This window comes from Amblyraja radiata, chromosome 31 (genome assembly GCF_010909765.2).
Source record: "Amblyraja radiata isolate CabotCenter1 chromosome 31, sAmbRad1.1.pri, whole genome shotgun sequence".
NCBI lineage: Eukaryota > Metazoa > Chordata > Chondrichthyes > Rajiformes > Rajidae > Amblyraja > Amblyraja radiata.
This window is the reverse complement of record NC_045986.1, coordinates 14,974,601-14,995,401: the sequence shown is the minus strand read 5'-3', so window position 1 is coordinate 14,995,401 and position 20,801 is coordinate 14,974,601. Positions and strand designations below refer to the sequence as shown.

Here is a 20,801-nt window from a genome sequence, read left to right as displayed (position 1 = left end):
AGACGTCCAGGTTTGTAGGTTAATTGACTTGCTATAAATGTAAAAAATTGTCCCTCGTGTGTATAGGGCAGTGTTAATATAAGGAGATCATGGTGGACTCTGTGGGCCGGAGGGCCTGTTTCCGCGCTGTATCTCTAAACTAATCTAAACTAAAGTGTTGGAATAACTCAGTGGGTTGTTGCATGACTCGGAATAACGTTATTGTAATTTAATACTTGTATTAAATGCAATCATTTGGTCTTATTTGGGCCATCCTCTCATCAACTCGAGAGCAGTCCTGAGCGACTAATTACCTCATTGGAGACCCTCAGACTACCTTTAATTGGACTTTACTGGACTATGTATGCACTCTGTACACTGTGGATGGCTCAATTGTAATCATGTATGGTCTTTCCACCGACTGGTTAGCTTGCAACAAGACCGTTTCACTGTACATGTGACAATAAACTAAACTACACTACATGGTCAGTCTGCTAAATATTACACAGCACTTGCTTCAGATGAGTAGTTCCCAGGCAACCCTTTCCTGACACCCCATTTCAGAGAGAGCTGTTTCTCTGTCCCACGCTGCATGCTCCATTCCAGTTGCAAACACTAAATAAAAGCTCTTTGCTTTGATGACTGCATCCCTGCCATGACATGACTGTGTTCCTGTATGGTTCTGCGGTACAAGAAGTGCCTGCAATGTGAGATATTAGAGTATACCACTGCTGATAAAATGCTTCCTGGAACCATTTGCCTTGCAAATTTTGCAGGACTTCTTATGGCTGTGTATAGTAACAAAAATTCATTCGGGTTTAATAGCATTCTGTCTGAACAACAAACAGGTTATGGCAGAACATCCACCTGTGTTGAAGTCCAAATTCTTTATCCTTGACTGATAAACTTCTTGCATGATTCAATGTACAGGTGCATTTGTGCCTATTTTGTTCATGGAACAACTTAGGTTTTAGAACAAAGAACATAAATAATACAGTACAGGAACAGGCACAGGCCCTTCGGCCCATTTTGTCCATGCTAAACATCATGCCAAGTTAAACTAATCTTTGCCTGCATGTGATCCATGTCCCTCTTTGGTACTTTAGAGATAGAGAGTTGAAATGGGCCCTTCGGCCCATCGAGTCCATGCCGACCAGCAATCACTAAACCAACTAAACTAAACTAGTGAATGTAAAGCCCTCTCACCGGTTGGAAACGCTTCAGAACAAACTTCCCACAGAACCTCGGCCCCAGTTGAGCAGTTACAGGCAATTTTTATCCGGTTTCCTGCCTCTTCCTTTCATCTCACCGAATGTGCATGCACTCAGCAGATGATATTTTGTTGCAAATGAAGGCGCTCATTATGTTTTAAAGAGTGAGAGAACAAACGGTGCATTAGAAACACATTACGGTAGATAGTTCATCTGCTGTCTTGTATATTGCCAATGGCCACTTGAATCTTTCAAAGGACTTTGGGCAGGATGAGGACATTCAAATGCAAGCAGCAACCAATTAATTGCATGTTGCTTGGATGTGCTTCCTTTCTCCGTCGCCCTTCCAGACCCTCTCGAGTGACAATGGGTCTCTTGCCAATTCACTAGGGCTTAAAGAGTATTTCATTTGCATTAAGAGAGAGATACTCGTTGGTGAAAGCGTGTCAGTGATGGGAAAATAATTTGAATCTGCAAAACTGTGCAAGGGAGGCGAATAATCAGCTGTTCACTATGCGGAGTTCACATTAATAATTAATCGTGTTGATCAGCTTGCGACACAACACAGCCCGGTGTGAAGCTTGTGACAAATTAGGTTTAGCGTTTAAAGGGGAAATATTCTGCTCTCTCTAGTGAAGTGTAATCCATACTTAGAAACGGTTTTACAATTTTAATTACCTACGTACAGAGATCAACATAAATCTCTGGAGCAGGAGAGAGAGCTCCACTTCCCTTTAACAATGTTTCCGAGGAAGTAAATGCAAATGCAAAACATGCATTTATAATGTGCCTTCAAAGCCACCCCAAAGAACAACGCAGTCAATGAGAATATGTGTTGTCTAAACTCTAATATTTTACCACTATAGAGATACAGCATGGAAATAGGCCCTTTGGCCCATCGAGTCCACCCGACAGATGATCACCCGTTCACACTAGTTCTATGTTCACGCCAGTACTAGCTCTGTACTATTTATGTTCTTTGTTCTAAAACTTACACTGCCCTCCATAATGTTTGGGACAAAGACCCATCCTTTATTTATGTGCCTCTGTACTCCACAATTTGAGATTTGTAATAGAAAAAAAATCACGTGTGGTTAAAGTGCACATTGTCAGATTTTAATAAAGGCCATTTTTATACATTTTGGTTTCACCATGTAGAAATTACAGCTGTGTTTATACATAGTCTCATTTTCACATCCACTCCCTACGCACTATGGGCAATTTGCAGAGGCCAATTAACTTCCAAGCCCGCATATCTTTGGGATGTGGAAGGAAATTGTAATTCAAAGGAAACCCATGTTGTCATAGGGACAAAATTCACACATACATGACCCGAGGTCTGGATTGAACCCTGGTCTCTGGAGCTGTGAGGCAGCAGTTCTACCTACTGAGCCACTGTGCTGGCTTAAGGTTGATGTATTTAGTATGAATACCTAGCCAGGCTGAATCTATACTATTACTAAAACTGTCATTTTGACCACTTCTGTGTTGTAATTAAATTTGTGCAAAAACACTACCCTATATCGCTAGGATTTTTTTGCCACCTTATTCACCGTTCTCCTCTACTCCAACCCACCAAGTTTTGTTCTGATCAGTAAAATGTGAGAAAAGTTATGAAGGTTTAAAGAATCGTGAGATCAGCAGATTGGTAACATCCCTTCCGGCACCCGTGGGAAAATAAAGTCCCGGATGTTTGTATATCTTTCACTAATTTGTTCTATGTACTTTTTCATATGGCTCGGTTCCCTCTCTCCAGACTCTCAGTCTGAAGAAAGGTCTCTTTCTCCAGAGATGCTGCCTGACCCGTTGAGTTACTCCAGCTTTTTGTGTCTATCTTCAGTGTAAACCAGCATCTGCAGTTCCTTAGTACACCCGATGTTTCCTCTTCTATTCCAGACCTCGGAGGAAGAACTCTTCACCAACATTGAGGAAAGTCCTGCCTTTGTGGAATTTCTGCAACTGTTGGGGGAGAAAGTTGAGCTGCAGGACTTCAAAGGGTGAGTACACCTGGCCTGACAGTGGCCATTTCTGTGTCATGTCCATCGACAGTGGAACAGCAAAAGTTAACTGCGGAAGGAAAGTTTTAGTTCAGTCGGATAGGATAAATAATATTGATCATTTCCATTGACTGGATGCAGTGTTTGGTCGTCTGACAGTTGAAATTGTTTCCTCGTACTTAACCCTTCAAACTTAATGTCTTAATATATCATAGGGAGTGAGCTGTTGTTGTGCCTCAGATCCCATTGAAAATGATCCCATGCATTAGACTGAGAATGGCAGCTCTCAAGGGTGATTGACTTTGGTTGATTGTGGGTAACAAAGTGGCCTACACTCCATGAATTACACAGGGTACTGACTTGACCATAGAGTCCTAAGCGTGTATGAATGGTTGTTGTTACAGTAGGAACAGTAGTAGGCTGTTCAGCAAGAGATACATTCAATTGGATTGTTGGCACGTTGGCAGGGGTAGGGAAAGGAGACCTGAAGATAAGCTCATGACCTAAAGGGGACCCACGTGAGGTGGCATCAATAGACAATAGACAATAGGTAGAGCCATTTGGCCCATCCAGCCATCACCGCCATTCAATCTGATCAGGGCTGATCATCCCCAATCAGTACCCCGTTCCTGCCTTCTCCCCATATCCCCTGACTCCGCTATTTTTAAGAGCCCTATCTAGCTCTCTCTTGAAAGCATCCAGAGAACCTGCCACCACCTGAGGCAGAGAATTCCACAGACTCGCCACTCTCTGAGAGAAACAGTGTTTCCTCGTCTCCGTTCTAAATGGCTTACTCCCTATTCTTAAACTGTGGCCCCTGGTTCTGGACTCCCCCAACATCGGGAACATGTTTCCTGCCTCTAGCGTGTCCAAGCCCTTAACAATCTTATACATTTCAATGAGATTCCCTCTCATCCTTCTAAACTCCAGAGTGTACAAGCCCAGCTGCTCCATTCTCTCAGCATATGACAGTCCCGCAATCCCGGGAATTAACCTTGTAAACCTACGCTGCACTCCCTCAATAGCAAGAATGTCCTTCCTGAAATTAGGGGACCAAAACTGCACACAATACTCCAGGTGTGGTCTCACTAGGCCTCTGTACAACTGCAGAAGGACCTCTTTGCTCCTATATTTGATTCCTCTTGTTATAAAATGTATGTAACTGTCCATGTAACTATCCATGTAACTGTCCAAATCTCTTAAGTGTTGTTAATGTCCATGCACAACTTCCTCCGGCAGCTTGTTCCATATATCCACCGCCTACAAGAGGCACAGGGAGACTCCATGCAAACTCCACACAGACAGCACCCGAGGGTCAGGATCGAACCTGGGTCTGTGGCGCTTTGTGAGGCAGCAGCTCTACCAGTTGGGCCAATGTGCTGCTCCTAATTGTGATTATAACGATCTAGATGTAATAGTTTAATCCTTTGCTCCGTAGATTTCGAGGCGGTCTTGATGTTGCACACGGCCAGACGGGAGCAGAGTCCGTTTACTGTCTGTTCCGAAACAAGGAGATAATGTTCCATATCTCCACCAAACTGCCGTACACAGAGGGAGATGCACAGCAGGTAAGTCTACGATGAGGCTGGGCAATGCTGCAATGGTGGACAGTGGATAGGGTAGTGAAAAGGCAATGGGCATTCTTACCTTCATAGGCAAAGGCATTGAGCATAAGAGTTGGGTTGTCATGTAACAGCTGTACAAAATACTGATTAGGTTCTACTTGCAGTATTGCGTGCAGTTCTGGTCGCGTCATACAATTATATGAATGTGGTAGCAATATGTAGTGTTCAGAAGAGATTTGTCAGGATGTTGCCCGGAATGGATAACTTTAGATAAAAGGAGATATTGGAGAGGCCGGGTTATTTCACAGTGGAACATACAAGGCTGAGAGATGATCTTACAATGGTTTGAGGGACTTGGACAAGGACAAAGTCGATAGTCTTTAGAGTTTTTTTTCCCCAGGGGATTCTAACACGGGAACATAGATTTAAGGTGAGAGGGGAGAAATTTGAAGATCTGAGGGCCAGGTTTTTCACACAGTAGGTGCAAGAGGAATTTGTAGAGGCAAATATAGCTAAAAAAAAACAATTTGAACAGGTACTTTGTAGGAAACCAGTCAGTAGATCGAAAAGTACTACTTGAACATGGATATGTAGGGAATGGAGGGATATGCATCATGTATAGACACATGAAAACAGTTTGTCGTGGCATTATGTTCAGTATAGACATTGTGGGCCAAAGGCTATGCTGTACTGTTCTGTGTTCTATGTTTAATGAAAGGACTAGAGGGATTGCCATAGAGGGAGTGCAGAGAAGGTTCACCAGACTGATTCCTGGGATGTCAGGACTGTCTTATGAAGAAAGACTGGATAGACTTGGTTTATACTCTCTAGAATTTAGGAGATTGAGAGGGGATCTTATAGAAACTTACAAAATTCTTAAGGGGTTGGACAGGCTAGATGCAGGAAGATTGTTCCCGATGTTGGGGAAGTCCAGGACAAGGGGTCACAGCTTAAGGATAAGGGGGAAATCCTTTAAAACCGAGATGAGAAAAACTTTTTTCACACAGAGAGTGGTGAATCTCTGGAACTCTCTGCCACAGAGGGTAGTTGAGGCCAGTTCATTGGCTATATTTAAGAGGGAGTTAGATGTGGCCCTTATGGCTAAGGGGATCAGAGCGTATGGAGAGAAGGCAGGTACGGGATACTGAGTTGGATGATCAGCCATGATCATATTGAATGGCGGTGCAGGCTCGAAGGGCCGAATGGCCTACTCCTGCACCTAATTTCTATGTTTCTATGATGTGGGCAGATGGAATTAGCACAACCAGCATGGATGAGATGGGCCGAAGGGCCTGTTCTATGACTTTATGAATTGAGATACCTCACAACACTCCAGTGGCCCAGCTACAAGTAACTAACGTCCATGTGATATTCGTACAGTGATAACCTCAGTTACTGCTACCTGGCTTGTTCCTTGTGATCCATTGATTCAAGGAATTCTTCACACAAAGCAAGTAAATAAATCAATTGACTAAAAATTGTAGAGGCAAATATTGCTGAGCTTTCTCTTTCCAAAGCTGTGTTAAGGATTATTTTTTTTTGGACTGAAACACAATTACTGAATTATAATGATTACTGAATTACTGAATTCCTTTTGGTTTCATGAAAAATTCAACCAAGATTTCTGGCACGAGTAACCCTCGCAACTCTGATGTAATTTAACGTGGAATATATTCCAATTTCTACTATTCTCAAAAATTGCTCTTCAGTGAGTTCTGATTAACAATGTTGCAGGCTGCACTTGATTCGCACCTAATGGACCTGTCCCACTTACGCAACCTTTTCGGCGACTGCCGGCACCTGTCATAGGTCGTTGCGGGTCGCCGAAAGATTTCAACATGTTGAAAATCCAGCGGCGACCAGAACAAGCTACGACTCTTTGGGTGGCTACTCACGACCATACAGGTTACACCCCGCGACATGTCGCCATGGTGTCGCCTGTATGGTCATGAGTAGTCGCCCAAAGAGTCGTAGCGTCTTTCTGGTTGCCGCTGGATTTTCAACATGTCGAACATTTTCGGCGGCCTGCAACGACTATGACGGGTGCCGACAATCGCCGAAAAAGTCGCGTAAGTGGGACAGACCCATAAGAATTATTCTGGTCCGCCATTCTTGAAAGCTCCAATTTGTAACTGATGGGTTATCTCTTCTGTGCAAATTGTGGCATTACATTCAATGCAAAGTAATTTTATCTATGGCTCCATTGCCAGGGTTAAAAGAAAATGAGTGTGGACATCGCCTCTGTGAAGATTCCAATAATAATAATAATGGATGGGATTTATATAGCGCCTTTCTAATACTCAAGGCGCTTTACATCGCATTATTCATTCACTCCTCAGTCACACTCGGTGGTGGTAAGCTACTTCTGTAGCCACATCTGCCCTGGGGCAGACTGACGGAAGCGTGGCTGCCAATCTGCGCCTACGGCCCCTCCGACCACTACCAATCACTCACACACATTCACACACAGGCAAAGGTGGGTGAAGTGCCTTGCCCAAGGACACAACAACAGTATGCACTCCAAGCGGGATTCGAACCGGCTACCTTCCGGTCGCCAGCCGAACACTTAGCCCATTGTGCCATCTGTCGTCCCAAATGAACATCCAGTGTGTGTATAATTGGTTTTCATTGGGGACCTTGCGTTGTCAGCTGCTGCGAGGAATAGTGAAAAGCTTTTTTTTTAGCATGCTGTCCTATCAAATCAGATAAGACTATACATGGATACAATCAACCAAACTTATGTATAATAGTTGAGCATTAAAGATAGTGCACAAGGTAGTTGTCAGCAGAGCAACATTTCCAGTCAAAGTCCAATATCTGCAATGGGATAGAGGTGAATTGGACAGTCCTCTATCTAATGGAAGAAGCCTTCAGAACCTTGATGACAGAGGGGAAGAAGCAGTCCCTGAGTCTTAAAGTGCAATTCAGGTTTTTTATTGAAGGAATGACCGGGGTGGGACAAGTCTTTGATTATGTTGGCTACTATTCCAGGGCAGGGTGGCGTAGATGGTGTCAATGGTGGGGAGACTGGTTGGTGTGATAAGGTTCCTGTTGAAGGGGTCTCCAACATCAGAAGCAACATTTAGAGGGTATTTGCTGTAAGGAGAGATTGGACAAACTTGGATAAATTTCTCTGGAGCGTTGGAGGCTGAAGGGAGACCTGATAGAAATATCTAAAATTGTGAGAGGCACAGATATCGTAGCCAGTCAGAACCTTTATCCCAGGGTGGGAATGTCAAATACTAAAGAGCATAGCTTTAAGATGAGAGGAGCAACATTTAAAGGAGACGTGCATGGCAAGTTTCTATCACACAGAGAATGGTGGGTGCCTGGAACATATGGCCAAGGTGGTGTTGGAAGCAGATTAGATAGTGGTGTTTAAGAGGCTTTTAGATAGACACATGGATAGAATGTTGAATAATATAGCACAGGAGAGGCCACTAACCCATAATGTCTGTTGAACACAATGCCAAGATGTGGAGGGATATTGATCACGTGCAGGCAGAGGAGATTATGTATCGTGGCATTGTGTTCGGCATGGACATCGTGGTCCGAAAGACCTGTTCCAGTGCTGCACTGTTCTATGTTCTAACAGTTTTTTCTGTAAGGAGCAGGAGCAGGAGTCATGACAGCACAGGGGAACGGTTAATAGAGCTGCTGACTCGCAATCTGGGTTCCATCCTGACCTTGGGCGCTGTCTTTGTTAGCTTGTGACCATGTGGGTAGTCCAACTTTCTCCCACGTCTCAAAGACGTTCGAGTTGACGGGTGAATTGCCTCTGCCAATTGCCCCTTCAGACATAGGATCTGTGGGTGGTTGATGGGAATGTGGGGAGAATGAATTACAAGGAAAATTAGTGAGGACTCTGATTGCTCTTCGAGCTGGCATAGACTCAAGGGGCCAAATGGCCTCCTGTGCCATAAGAAAATATAGAACTACGTCTCCTAAACCTTGTTTTGTAGTTCAATAAGGATTAGTTTGCTCTTGATCTCTGCTCCCTGCCTTGTCCCTCTCACACTGAACCCTGCAGTGCACAAAAGCTGGCACATAGACTCCCCATGCTGTCACATTCCCCAAACTTGCCGGTTGTAATTCCAGAAAGCTGGAAGCCAAACGTGATCCAGGAAGTGTTAAGGTCTGAAAATATCCTCTGAAAGTTTCACTTGTGGCAAAAAAACATGTTATCATTGTTTGGGCATTTTTTCCATTCTAACTCGATGAGTGTGTGTTGTGAGACGTGTCGCCTGCAGTCATGTGGAAACTGATCCGTTGAAGATTTCAAAAGTGTATCAGGGTTTTTTTTTCCACATGAAAAGCAAGGCAATGTGAGCAGCACAGAGAACAGGCATTAATTCTTTCAAAGAATCTTCAAAGAGGCCACATGTTCCTACACGATGTGGAAGCTACCGCAGTAATTCCGGTCATGTACAAACAGGAATAAGCGTGGCTTTGACCCGACAGTTTAGTTTAATTTGCTTTAGTTTACTTTAGTTTGCTTTATTATTGTCACGTGTACCGAAGTACAGTGAAAACCCTTTTGTTGCGTGCGATCCAGTCAGCAAAAGAACTACACATGATAGCGATCGCGATTACCACCCACGATTACAAACCACAATAAAAACCCACAAGTACAGGCGACACGGTGGTGCAGCGGTAGAGTTGCTGCCTTACAGTGCCAGGGACCGCGGTTCGATCCTGACCACAGTGCTGTCCGTGCGGAGGTTGTACGTTCTCCCCGTATACTGCGTGGATTTTCTCCGAGATCTTCGGTTTCCTCCCACACTCCAAAGACATATAGGTTTGTGGGTTAATTGGCTTGGTATAAATGTAAATTGTCCCTAGTCTGTGTAGGATAGTGGTAATGTGCAGGGACCTCTGGTTGGTGCAGACTCGGTGGGCCGAAGGGCCTTTTTCTACGCTGTATCTCCGAACTAAACTAAACTAAAGTTACAACCCACATTACAATGAGTTATTGGTTTAACAATCCGGGAGGCCCCAGTACCATCACAGTATTAATCTGAAATACCTTGAACCTATTTAAAATGTAGGAAAGAACTGCAGATGCTGGTTTAAACCGAAGATAGACAAAAAAAAGCTCGAGTAACTCAGCGGGACAGGCAGCATCTCTGGAGGGAATGAATGGGTGTCTGAAGAAGGGTCTCGACCATTCCTTCTCTCCAGAGATGCTGCCTGTCCCGCTGACTTATTCCAGCTTTTTGTGTTTGTCTACCTATCTAAAGTGCCTATCAAAAAGCCTCTTTAAGCAGCACTATCATATCTGCTTCCACCACCAATGTCACCAGTATTGGCACTGGTTGACCTTGTGTATGTATTGCTTTTATCTGGCATCTTATTGCTTTAATCAACCAGCAAATTAAAGAAGAATGAGATGTGATCCGAGTGAATCCGTAGTGCGTGAGAGATGAATGCAGTAGATGGCAAGTTCCCTGAAGCTGGAAAGTACAGGAACAAGGGCAGAGAGTCAGGATTCAAAACTCTGAGGGGTAGAGACTGCAGATGCTGGAATTTAGTTTAGTTTAGTGATACAGTGCAGAAACAGGTCCTTCCACACCGACCAGCGAGCCAGGCACATTAACACTACCCCCTACACACTCACACACACACACACTAGGGACAAGTTTACAGACCTGTACGTCTTAGGAGTGTGGGAGGAAACCGAAGATCTCTCAGAAAGCCCATGCAGGTCACAGGGAGAATGTCCAAACTCCGTACAGACAGCATTCTTAGTCAGTATCGAATGCGGGTCTCTGGTGCTGTAAGGCAGCAACTCTTCCGCTCTGCCCCCATGCCACCCTTGAGTAAAAAAAGCACTGCTGGAGGAACTCTTGAGCTGAAGCCAAACTGTTCAAGGAACTCAGTCTGAAGAAGAGTCCTGACCTGAAACGCAATGGGTTGATTCCCTCCACAGATACTGCCTCACCCACTGAGTTTCTCCAGCATTTTGTTATTTGTTTCTACTCTTGGACTCGGTTATTGAGAACATTCAAAGCTGCAGTGATAGATTTGTGGTGTACACATAGGGCTCAGGGTCCCAGAGACCTTTGGAGTATTGCGTACAATTCTGGTCTCCCCAATAGAGGGAGGATGTGGGGGCTTTGGAAAGGGTGGAGAGGAGGTTTACCAAAATGATGGTTGGATTAAGGGATATTAACTACAGGGACAGACTTAGACTGTTTTCTCTGGAATGCCAGAGGTTGAGGGGAGACCTGTTGCAAGTATATAAAATGATGAGAGGCTTAGATAGTGGTGACAATCTGAACTTTTTTACCCAGGATGGAAAAATCATATACAAGAGGGCATAACTTTCAGGTGAGAGAGGCAAACTTTAAAGGAGATGTAAGGGGTAAATTTTCTCCACAGAGGGTGGTGAGTGCCTGGAACTTGCTGCCGGGGTGGTGGTGGAGGGAGGTACCATAGTAACATTTAAGAGAGGTTTGAATAGGCACATGTGTATGCAGGGTATGGATTATAGGCTATCTGTACATATATGCAGGGAGATAAGATTTGGTCTTGGTATCTAGTTCGGCACAGACAATGTGGACCGAAGGGCCTGTTCCAGCACTGTACTGTGTTTAGTTTTGTTTATTAACACGTGTCCAGAGGTACAGTGAAAAGCTTTAGTTGCATGCTAACCAGTCAGCAGAAAGACAATACATGATTACAATCGAGCCATCCACAGTGTACAGATACATGATAAAGAGAAAAGCATTTAGTGCAGGAATAAGTCCAGTAAAGTCTGATTAAAGATAGTCTGAGGGTCTCCAAAGAGGTAGATAGTAGTGGGAAAGAACTGCAGATGCTGCTTTAAATCGAAGTTAGACACAAAATGCTGGAGTAACTCAGCGGTCAGCCTGCAGACGGGTCTCGACTCGAAATGTCACCCATTCCTTCTCTCCTGAGAAGCTGCCTGTCCCGCTGAGTTACCCCGGCATGCCTTTGAGGTAGATAGTAGCTCAGGATTGCTCTCTATTTGTTGACAGAATGACTCAGTTGCCTAATAACAGCTGCTCTGTGTTCTTTGACTGCGCTCATAATCTGTTGATTCACTGGTGTGTTGATTTTAATGCCTTGTTTCTTTGTTTAGCTTCAAAGGAAGCGGCACATAGGGAATGATATAGTGGCCATCATCTTCCAAGATGAAAGCACCCCTTTTGTACCGGACATGATCGCGTCCAACTTTCTGCATGCCTACGTTGTAGTGCAGGCCCAGAGCCCCTGCAGTGACAACACGCTGTACAAGGTAATCGCAACCTCGAGTCGTGCTCTCTGTTTACTCCTGATGGCCAGACGCCTAGTACAAAGGAATTGTGGGACCATGTTGGTTAGCTCGCTGCTCCTGTACCCAGAGGCCTTGGATCGTTGACGTTGAGGCAACAAGTTCAAATTCCACCATGGCATCCAGGGAAATTAAATTCAAGTAATTAAATTAATCTTTAATGAAAACCTGTCATCAGAAATGGCACCAGATTGTTGTAAGAACCCATCTGGTTTTACTACTGTGCCTCGAGGAAGGGAATCTGCCATCCTTACTCCAGTCTGGCCCCCCTCGTCACTCCAGATCCACCAGTGAGGTTGACTGATTCACTACTCTGTGAAGTGGTATTGGCTTACAGTATTCCTGTCACACTTGCTGAGATACATTACAGTACAGTACAGAGCATATTGACTGGTTGCATCATGGCCTGGTTCGGCAACTTGAACGCCCAGAAAGGCAAAAGACTGCAAAAAGATGTGAACACTGCCCAGTCCATCACCGGCTCTGACCTCCCCACCATCGAAGGGATTTATCGGATTCGCTGCCTCAAAAAGGCAGCCAGCATCATCAGGTGTACTATGTTTACACATTCTGTTGTGCTGCAGCAAGTAAGAATTTCATTGTTCTATCTGGGACATATGACAATTAAACACTCTTGACAATGAAAAGCGTTTGCTATTCAATCAAATCAAATGATACTCTACATGAGTACAATCAAGCCACACGCAAATACAAAAGGTAATGCAAAGAGAAACATACCAGAGTGTAGGATATAGTGTTGCAGAAACAGAAAAAAGTTCAATTATCACCATGAGGTAGGTTGGAAGATCGGGACTACACTCTCGCTTATCAGAGGACCTTTCAGTAGTAGGTAACAGTAGAGAGGAAGCTGTTGCTGAGTCTGGCGGTACAATCAAGCTTTTGTATCTTCCGCCCAACGGGAGAGGGGGGAAATGGGAACGACTGGGGTGAAAAAGCCACTCAGTTCAGTGGCAATTAGGACTCAGAACTCAGCCGCCAAACATTTATTATAGCACATAAGGAGATGGATCTATCTACAGCATGCACCTTCTGCAAAATCATCCAAATGCCAGCACTTACCTTGCCCCCCTCTCTCTTGTTTGCCAGGTCTCTGTCACGGCGAGAGATGATGTGCCATTCTTTGGCCCAACACTCCCTGACCCAGCCATCTTTAAGAAGGTAATTTGGATCTGCCGTTTGACTACATTGATCTTGAGGTTGCCCAGTGCACCAAATTGTTGGAACAACTAAAAAAAGACACAAAGTGCTGGAGTAACTGACGTTTCAGGTCGGGACCCTTCTTCAGACTGTTGGACCAACTGGCTGCTCTGATCCATTAAAAAAAAAAAAAAATTAGTTCAAAGTAAAAGTAAAGAGCGTACATTTGTGTAAACTTGCGTTGAGCCGGTGTAAGCACCAACTTACACGGATGTGGCGTAGAAAGCATGTTATCGGGACGCATCACAGCATAGTTTGGGAACAGCTCCACCCAAGACCGCAAGAAATTGCAGAGAATTGTGGATGCAGCCAAGACCACCACACAAACCAACATCCTTTCCATTGACTCCATTGACTCCTCACTCTCCTTTGGTATGCGTGACAATAAACTAAACGCGACTCAAACTCTAACCTTGAGCGATGAAGACAAGTGTGCCAAACACCTTCATCAGCACAGGAACTATGTACCTCTCACCTAGGTCCCTCTGTTCACCAACACCTCTCAGAGCCCTACCACTTACTCTGTAAAGGGCCTATCCCACTGCGGCGACCTATTCCGCGAGTTCCGGCGAGTTTGCCCTCGACTCATACTCGCAGCATGGTCGACACGAGGTCCTAGGATGTCTTTGTAACTCTCCTTCATGCTCGAGAGTAGTCCCCGCATACTCGAGGCCTCAGCTAGGTCGCGGCGTATTTTTCAAACGTTGAAAAATGCCCGCGAGTTAAAAAAAGGTCGCAATGGAAAAAATCGATCCTTTCTTTACTCGTAGGTTTAGTCACAGTAGGTCGTAGAAGGTCGGCATGTTAGTCGTAAGTAATCGAGGGTAGTCGAAGGTAATCGAAGATAGTCTTCAACATAGTCAAAGGGAGGTCGTAGGAGATCGAAGGAGGTCGTCTTCACTCTCCACTATTCGGTGTCCAATTTTCCCGAAGCTAGTCTTCAACATAGTCGAAGGAGGTTGAAGGAGGTCTTCAACATGACACTTTTTCAAACTCTCCTAAACTCTTCTAAACTCACCAATTAGGTCGCCGCAGTGGGACAGCCCCTTTAGTCTTGCCCTGGTTTAACCTACCAAAGTCAACCCCCCCCCCCCCCTCCTTTTTTTAAAATCTGAATTGAACATCTGCCATTCCTGAGCCTACTTCTCCAGTTGATGAAGATCTCATTGTAATCTTAGATAACTTCACCGTGCACTATACCGCCAATTTTAGTGTCAGCTGCGAACTATCTAACCAGTCCACCGACCGACATTCTCATCCAAAACGTTCACATAAATAAAGAAGTCATTATTATAAATTTTGTGAAGGAAGTGTGGAACTAGGGGGGAGTGGGGTTTGCGTAACAAACGTGTCTGTTTTCCCTTCAGTGTCTTTTGAATTTCAGCTGTGCTAAGGTATACTCTTTCCATATTATTTTGCCAGGGTCCTGAATTTCACAAGTTCCTACTCACAAAGCTCATTAATGCAGAATATGCTTGCTACAAGGCTGAAAAGTTTGCTAAGTTAGAGGTAAGATATGAATTTTTCATGACCCCTTGGGCACAACATGTCTCAGTCATCTGAGCAGGGCGCGTGAGTTATGTTGCAAAAAAGAAGTGTATCAAACTTAAACTATTCTCATGCTTTTAAATATTCATGAATGTTAAAAGATAAATCATCTGCTTTTTTGTAATGGTACATTATGCCATGGTTTTTTTAAAAAAGGCAAGATTGTATATGCGCTTGCAAAGAAATGACGGGCGGGTTCTGGAGTAAGAGCAGGAAGTGGATAGATCGTTCAAACAGATAGCATAGACACACTGGAGCGAATGGCCTGAGGAAAAAAAAATCAGGACAGAAATGTTCTGAAATGGGCGGCACGGTGGCGCAGCGGTAGAGCTCCTGCCATTATAGCACCAGAGACCCAGATACGCTCCTGACCACGGGTGCTTGTCTGCATGGAGTTCATACGTTCTCTCCGAGATCTTCGGTTTCCTCCCACACTCCAAAGACATATTTGGGTTGGTATAAATGTAAATTGTCCCTAGTGTGTACGATAGTGTTAGTGTGCGGGGATCGCTGGTCAGTGCGGACTCATTGGGCCGAAGGGCCTGTTTCCGTGTTGTATATCTAAACTAAACTAAACTAAATGTTTGAGATGGCTCATTGGAGATAGAGGGAGTGCAAAGATCAAGAAAGTTTTATCAATAAAGCTAATGTTACACAAAGCAAATACATCTCAGCCACTCTCAAGATAAAAACTAAACCTGGATTAAACATACCAAGACAAAGGCCCAGGTGTGAAGTGTGTTTTGTGAGGATGTGAACGAGACTGAAATAAAATCTGATCTAAACTTGTCCTGACGTACGTCTCCTTGGTGCTGCTTGGGGTAGATAAGATGGTGAAAATTTTAATTCCCTGTGATGTGAGAAATTTTTTGTGCTGTGTCCTGACACCGACTCTGGGAAGTCTTTCTTGGGCTCTGAAGGCAAATGTATTCTTTTCAGCAACTCTGTAGGGTCAGTATGGTCTCTGGATCAATTAGCCTTGATGTGGAAACCTAACCTGAAATAATTAATCGTGCCAAGGTTTAGTTTAGAGAGATACAGCATGGAAACAAACTCTTCAGCCCATGCTGACCATGGATCACCAATGCACACTAGTTCGATGTTATCCCATTTTCCCATCCACTCTCAACACAGTACGGGACTATTTACAGAAACCAATTCATCTACAAATCTGCACATCTCTGGGATGTGGGAGGAAACCAGAGCACCTGGAGGAAACCAACATGGTCATAAGGAGAATGTGCAAGCTGGTAGAGCTGCTGTACCATAGCCCCAAGTTCAATCTTGACCTCGGGGGCTGTCAATGGAGTTTGCACATTCTCCCAGTGGCTGCGTGGGTTTCTTCCGGGTCCTCCAGTTTCCTCCCACTTCCTAAAGACACGTGGGTTGGTAGACTGATTGCCTGTGTGAATTTCTTCCTGTGTATTGGTAGAATCTGATTGGAAAGAATGACAATGTAGGGAGAATAAAAATGAGATAGGTTGGCAACCCTTAGTGGGCCAAAGGCCCTGTTTCTGTGCTGTATCTCTCTGTGACTCAATAAATAACTGTCCCTGATCCACCTGTTACAGTTTCTAGCTTTGTGATATCATTGGTTTCAATGCTTTGCCATCATTTTATTTAAAGTGCCTTCACTAAAAAATGTACTTTAGCTTAATCAAAACATAGGGTTTAATATATTTGCTATAATATTAGAGAGTTGTACCATGAGACCGAATATTGAAGGATCTAAGTTTATGCTGACGACACCATTTTTGTTACATTGCCTTTAACATTGACAATAGATTTATCATTTTTGATGGATCCATCATTTTGAAATAATCTGCACTTTTAAAACAAAACTTCATTCATTCATTTTGTGATCCCACTTCACAACCAGTGAAGTCTGGGGAACCGGAGACACGAGATGTTGGAATATTGAGCAAAACACAAAGTGCTGGATGGCGGCAGATACAATAGTGGCGTTTAAGAGGCTTTCAGATAGGCACGTGGATATGCAGGGAAAGGAGTAATATTTATCACATGCAAGTAGGGGTGATGTATTTAACGGCATCATGTTCAGCATGGACATTGTGGACCGAAGGGCCTGTTCCTGTGCTGTACTGTTCGATGTTCTATATAATTTTAATGAGCCACTCATCATCTTTCAATCTGAGAAGCCGTATTTGCCTCCGTACTTAAATATAAATATCGTGACGAGTGCCTATCTTCAAAGATCCTAGTACCCACCACACAAACCTCTAATGCACCATGTCCATGTTAGTCACCAGCCCAAATTAGTCCTCAGGTAAGGACATAGAACAACAGTACAGTACAGAAATAAGCCCTTTGCGCCACAATGTCTGTGCTGAATACAATGCCGAGTTAAACTAATCTCCTCTGCTTGCATGTGATCCTCATCCCTCCATTTTCCCACTTCTATGTGCCTCCCTAAAAACTTCCTAAATCCCACTATTGTATCTGCCTCCACCACCCCTCCTGGCAGCACGTTCCAGGCATCCACCACCTCTGGGTAAAAAACTGTGCCCACGTATCTCCTGTAAACATTGCCCCTCTCACCTTATAACTATGGCCTCTCGTCTTTGACATTTCCACCGTAGGTGATAGGTTCTGACTGTCTACCCTATCTATGCCCCTCATAATTTTATACACCTATCAGGTCTCCCCTCAACATCGAACTTTCAGGGAAAAAATAGTTGTATTCAAAGTAGTATAGAATCTTGAAATGAGAATCTCCTGCCTCGCTATAGTCACGCAAGAATGGGTATGGCCTTCAATCTGTCTATCACAAAACCAGTGGCTATCAACTGAATGAGGATTGTTGGATTCCAATCTTACTACAGAAACTTAAGTACAAGATCAAGCCCAGCCCAACGCAGCAATGAATGAGCGCTGTCTGGTGAGGTCCCTCTGCTCTGTTGAAGTTCATAGGTTTTATGAGCAGAATTAGGCCATTCAGCCTATAAAGTCCACTCCACCATTCAATCGTGGCTGATCTAACAATCCGTCTCAACCCCATTCCCCTGCCTTCTGCCCTTAACCACTAACACTTGTACTAATCAAGAATCTACCAATCTCTGCCTTAAATATATCCGTTGACGACCTCCACAGCCTTCTGTGGCAATGAATTCCACAGATTCACCACCCTCTGGGTAAAGAAATTCCTCCGCATCTCCATCCTAAAGGAACGTCCTTTAATTTTCGAGGCTATGAGCTCTAGTCCTAGACTCTCCCACTAGTGGAAACATCCTCTTCACGTCCATTCTATCCGGGCCTTTCACTATTCGACAGTTCGGAAGGATTGCAGCTTAATTTAACGCTGGGTTTTATCTGCTTTTCTACCTCCTGTATGGTTCGCCCGGTGAAGGAGAGGACGAGGTCAGCCTTGGTGGAGACCCTGTATGAAGAGCTCCATACAAACAGCCAGGCAATGATGGGGCTCGTCAGCGAGGAAGAAAAGATCGAGAACGGGGGAAGTGGAGGAGGAGGATTGTTTGAATCCTTTAAGGTAACGTGATCTTTCATCCACTGCATTTCACGAGGTTGCCATCCAGTTCCTTACACTGACCCTGAACCTGTAATTGGTTCAATTAAAATCACAGTCAATGTTCTAGCAGACTAATGCTTTCAATTAATTACATAGATGGAGCTGATAATTCCCTTTGAAATGATGAAGCACAGCCCATAGGTGAATCTGTGAATTTACACAGCTCCACAGAAGCATTTTCACTGATTAGCTTCTGCAGTTAAAATTTATAAGTGAAGGTCCTGACTGCAGTCTAGTGATGTTATTAGAAAATAAATGCCCGGGGTGCTCTCTGTTCCTTGAGCATCATTTTATTGCAATAAGGTCGGCAGAAGCATTCAAAAACTGTTTATTAAAAACCCTTTGTCGACAAGTGCGTACAATCCAACATTGCTTGTAATCACCGCATTGAGAAGTCACCACTGATGTGTCACTGACACATAATGAACATGTACTGAATTGTCTGGCAGTTCATAAATTGTATAAATCACCTTTTAACTGTTAACAGGTTGGTAAGCGGATCACATCTGCCAAGTTACTGATTTAATTCTTGGAATGTAAATGGATCCTACAAAATCCTTCATTACTTGGGCTCTCCATCTTTATAAGCTTTTGATGTGAATAGCAAAATTATATATATGTATATTCTCGAAGTAAAACTACTCGATGCAATCAGATGCAATGTTCATGCAACAATTTTATCACCATTAAACCGAATATACAAATGAAACAATTAAACTATTTATTTCTGCTTGTTTTCTCATCTGCTTCCCTCCCCAACTCCCCTGCAACTCCCATTTGTCCTATCTGCTCTTTTTCTTTGAATTAATATGTTATGTTCTCAGTTGCTTTTAAAGTATCTCCCACCCATTTGTCTTGTGATGAGGGCAATTTTACAAATATTGCCATCTAGATTTCCCCTGTGACTTGAAACAAACCAATTTCTTCATCAGAAAAGGGAAAATTGACTGTCCATGATCCCTTGGGCATTCCCTTGGTATACAGACCACTTCACATCACGGATGTGACATTCAGACATACAGAGCTTACCCCAAGTCCATACTTGAAGATTGATGCCAACAGTCAAAAGATGGTCTCTACAATTAAGACGGAATTAAACCAATGTAAGCAGAAAGTCTCCGACTGGTTCGATGTCACTTACTCTCCTGCTCACCTGAACATGTGAAGTGTTTTCTAGACGTAGAAAAGTTGACAAATGAATGCAGGAGCTTTGAGAAACATTGTATCCCCACCCGCTGAGTGGGAACCCATGAGATTCAATGCTAGCTCTCCCCGCTTGCTCTCTGTCCCCCTTTAGTTAAACTCGATGGCGAGTTAAAATTTGGCGACAAACACGAGCTGGAACTGATCATATGAATTACCCGATGGGCAATTGCGATTGAAACTTCCGCGGTCTTGCTAACTCCTCGTTCTTACCCAGGATACAAGTCTACTGCTCTGGGAAGGCAAGTATAGTTATCGCAGTGCTGCAGTCAGTGCGCCAGATGCTGCAGAATGATCCTTGAGACAACAAACTACAATTGACTAAAGTGGAATTTGGAGTTCTAACCACAGTGCAATGTGAAACCTCCACCATGTCTGGTGTTTCCCTGTCTGTGCTGTGCTGTGCCCCCGTCATTGTTGATGTGTACATGTCTTGAATTTGAATTTACTACTTAAGTGGTAATTTCTGTAACTGATTGGGAACCCTTGCGGGAGAGGGACAGGAGGCAACTGAAGCAAACAGTAGGAGTTGTACGTAATTGCTAATATACATAGACAGCCATTATACATCACGTCCACGACAAGTTATTTACTCATTTGTACCAATGGCTCATGAAGGGACCATTTTGCCAATTTTTCAATCACACCGATGATCTTAATAACTCTGACCCCATTTTATCTGTGTTACTAACACACTCTCTGTAAATCTTCATAAATGCCTTACCTAGCTGTGAATCTTCATTCACAAACCACATGTAATGAACAGTCAAAAAAGGTCACAAAATGCTAGAATAACTCAGCGGGTCAGGCAGCATCTCTAGGGAGCATAGATGGGTGACATTTCGGGACGGGATGGTTCAGATTGATGTTGGGGGGGGGGGTGGTGTGGTTAGGGAGAAGAAAGCTGGGGGAGAGGAAAGGCAGGACAAACCGTGGTAGTAATAGGTGGACATTGACAGGGGGTGGGGGGGGGGGGGGGGCGGGGGGGGGTTGATAGGCAGATGGTTGGAACAAAGGCCAATATTTATATCAGAAGGTGTCAGACAGGAGGATTGAAGTGGTGAAAATTGTGAAGCCAGAGGAAGGAATGCAGGAGGAGTGAGGACAGAGAAATAAGTGCGGGTCCAGTTGGGCCAAAGGGGGAAGGGCAGTTGTTGGAGGTTGTTAGAGGTTAGCTAAAATTGGAGAATTCGATGATCATACTGTTGGGTTGCAAGCTACTGAAATGGAATATGA

The 20,801-nt window shown here is 44.0% G+C and overlaps 1 protein-coding gene across 12 annotated transcripts in view; it reads left to right on the top strand.

Annotated features, from left to right (window-relative positions):
* Positions 1–20,801, top strand: part of LOC116990323 (RAP1 GTPase activating protein) — a 290,150-nt gene that overhangs the window by 233,100 nt on the left and 36,249 nt on the right. For all 12 annotated transcript variants that reach the window (XM_033047839.1, XM_033047838.1, XM_033047843.1 and 9 more), the window contains 6 exons: positions 3,087–3,187; positions 4,626–4,755; positions 11,858–12,013; positions 13,157–13,228; positions 14,690–14,776; positions 18,183–18,323. In XM_033047839.1, the coding sequence (XP_032903730.1) occupies positions 3,087–3,187; positions 4,626–4,755; positions 11,858–12,013; positions 13,157–13,228; positions 14,690–14,776; positions 18,183–18,323 (687 nt within the window). The remainder of the gene's footprint in view (positions 1–3,086; positions 3,188–4,625; positions 4,756–11,857; positions 12,014–13,156; positions 13,229–14,689; positions 14,777–18,182; positions 18,324–20,801) is intronic.